Source organism: Gekko japonicus, unplaced genomic scaffold, assembly GCF_001447785.1.
Source record: "Gekko japonicus isolate JY-2015 unplaced genomic scaffold, Gekko_japonicus_V1.1 scaffold3155, whole genome shotgun sequence".
Classification (NCBI taxonomy): Eukaryota; Metazoa; Chordata; class Lepidosauria; order Squamata; family Gekkonidae; genus Gekko; species Gekko japonicus.
The window spans coordinates 10062-12374 of NW_015174934.1; the positions used below are offsets into that span (position 1 = coordinate 10062).

The window sequence follows — 2313 nt, forward strand, 5'->3', positions numbered from 1 at the left end:
CACCCACCTTTCCCTTCTTATTCTGTTGACCTTGTTTGTGGTCAAAACCCAGGGCCTTTTTTTGTAGCAGGAACTCCTTTGCATGTTAGGCCACACACCCCTAATGTAGCCAATCCTAATGAGTTTCTGTTGTTGGGTGTGGCCTATTATGCTAATTAGTTCCTGCTGGGTGTGGCCAACTTGGGAGCCAGCCGGAACTCCGTTCCTGTGCGTTCCTGCCCAAAAATAGCCCTGGTTTCCTCTGTCATTACATCAAATGCTCAGCTGCAGGAATCAAACGGTCAGCCTTTACCTCTAGGTGTTTAGCCAGCCGGCCAGGCTGTAAAGGGATAATGTGCTCATAAGATGACAGTTTCCTCCGGATCGGCTCTTGGTAATGGATTTCAAACTGGACTTTGGTCCCTCCGGGCACGTTGAGTTCGGCTTTGAAGTTCTCCATGTCGAGAGAGTTGCTCCTGGGTACAGTCAACAGGATGCAAAAGACAATCTTAATGCGCCGATGACACGCAGTCTCTCAATGGGAAGGGTAGATCCCATAACGGTCTTAAAACCAAAAACATCGGTTTGCTATGAAACGTTTTATTTGGCCGGAAAAGAGAATATTCATGCAACCGTTTTGTCCAGTAGGAAGTCAACACAAATGGAGCATTTCAGTGATTTTGGTGTTTTTCGAATCGTGATCACAGAGCTTCCAAAAGGAAGGCTTTGTTCCTAGCTATCCCATGTAATATCCAGGGGACATTTCCTGCAGGAGCGCCCAGGAGTGGAACTCCGGCAGTAAAGAGCCCAGGGGGTGGGCACATGCAACAAGCCCCGCCCCCTGCTCCCAGCAGCCCTGGGCCACGAGGAGCAAGAAGCAGCCAGGTAAGTTGCAGTGGGTGTTGCCTTCTGACACACTTCTGGCGATGGCAGGGGGTGTGGCATATGCAAATAAGTTATGCTAACGAGTTATGCTAATGAGCGCCTGCACCTCTTTTTCTATGAAATGATCCCTGGTAATATCACATGAGGAGAAGCAGTGTTTTAGTGGAGGCATGCAGAAGGTCCCAGGTTCAATCCCTGGCCTGTCCAGTTCAAGGGGCCAGAGAGGAGGTAATGTGGAAGACTTCTACCTGAGACCCTAGTTCCTACCAGTTAGGGTTGCCAAGCCCCCCCGGCCACCAGCGAGAGATGCAGGGGAAGGGTTGCCACCTTCAGGTTGGGAAACTCCTGGAGATTTGGGGATGGAGCCTGGGGAAGACACAGGGCCGGCTCGCCTGCTAGGCGAGCTAGCTGCTCGCCTAGGGCGCGCTGGCCCTCAGGGGTGCCAAACTGCGCCCCCCCACCACCCTTACCAGCGAGAGAGAAAAGGCGGCGGGGATCGAGGGTCTCTGCCCGCCAGCCCCTCTCGCTCTCTCTGTGTACCCGGCCGGGGTGGGGGAGGCGGCTCCGCAGCTCGCCCGCCCTCCCCCCTCAGGTGGCCAGCGGGCGATCACCGCCACCATGGGAAGGGGCCGGAGAGGGGAGCAGGGCCCCGCAGCAGCTGAACCCCCTCCCAGCGAGAGAGAAAAGGTGGCGGGGATCGAGGGTCTCTGCCCACCCGCCCCTCTCGCTCTCTCTCTGCGCCTGGCCGGGGTGGAGGAGGCACACATGAGGGGGGGGATGGAGAGCAGCTGGGGTTTTTCCCCACCTCTGCCCGCCCCCTTTTCTAACCACGACATCAACTCTAGCTCTCCTGTTGTGGTAACAAGAGACCGGAAAGCTATGCAGTCAAGGTCCGTACCTCAGTATCCCAGCCGTTTTGCCCCTGGCCCTGGCTTGTGCATATTGGCTGCGGGCTTCGGATTTCTCTTTGATCGAGCTGGTGAACGTGATGCCGTTGACATTCCTGAAAGACAGAAGGAGCAAAGAGGGATCTGATCCAAGGACATTTCATGATTTAGAACCGTCCTCTCCCGCCTCTCTCCTGAAAGAGCCACAAGTACACCGAAGAAGGGAAAATTCGTCTAATCATAGAAGCCCAAGGGAGGAGGAGAGTTAATGGGGAGAAATGCCTCTGAATTTTCAGGGGCTAAAAACGGTATTGCCAACCTCCAGGTGAGGCCTGGAGATCTCCCGCTGTTACAGTTAATAGGGAGAAATGCCGCTGAACTCTCGGGAGCTGAAAAACGGAGCTGAAAAAGCATTGCGAACCTTCAGGTGAGACCTTGAAATCTCCCGCTATTACAACTGATCTCCAGACAACAGAAATCGCTTCCCCTGGAGGAAATGGCTGCTTTGGAGGGTGGAGTCTATGGCCTTTTACCCTGCGGAGGCCCCTCCCCTCCCCAAACC

The 2313-nt window shown here is 54.7% G+C and overlaps 1 protein-coding gene across 1 annotated transcript in view; it reads right to left on the minus strand.

Annotated features, from left to right (window-relative positions):
• The window catches only part of LOC107122070 (inter-alpha-trypsin inhibitor heavy chain H2-like), a gene marked incomplete at its 3' end in the record, with an annotated part of 27338 nt that overhangs the window by 9650 nt on the left and 15375 nt on the right, over positions 1 to 2313 (minus strand). Inside the window, exons 4-5 of the mRNA XM_015425097.1 lie at positions 1763 to 1867; positions 293 to 455 (exon numbers count right to left, since the gene is read on the minus strand). Of these exons, the coding sequence (XP_015280583.1) occupies positions 293 to 455; positions 1763 to 1867 (268 nt within the window). The remainder of the gene's footprint in view (positions 1 to 292; positions 456 to 1762; positions 1868 to 2313) is intronic.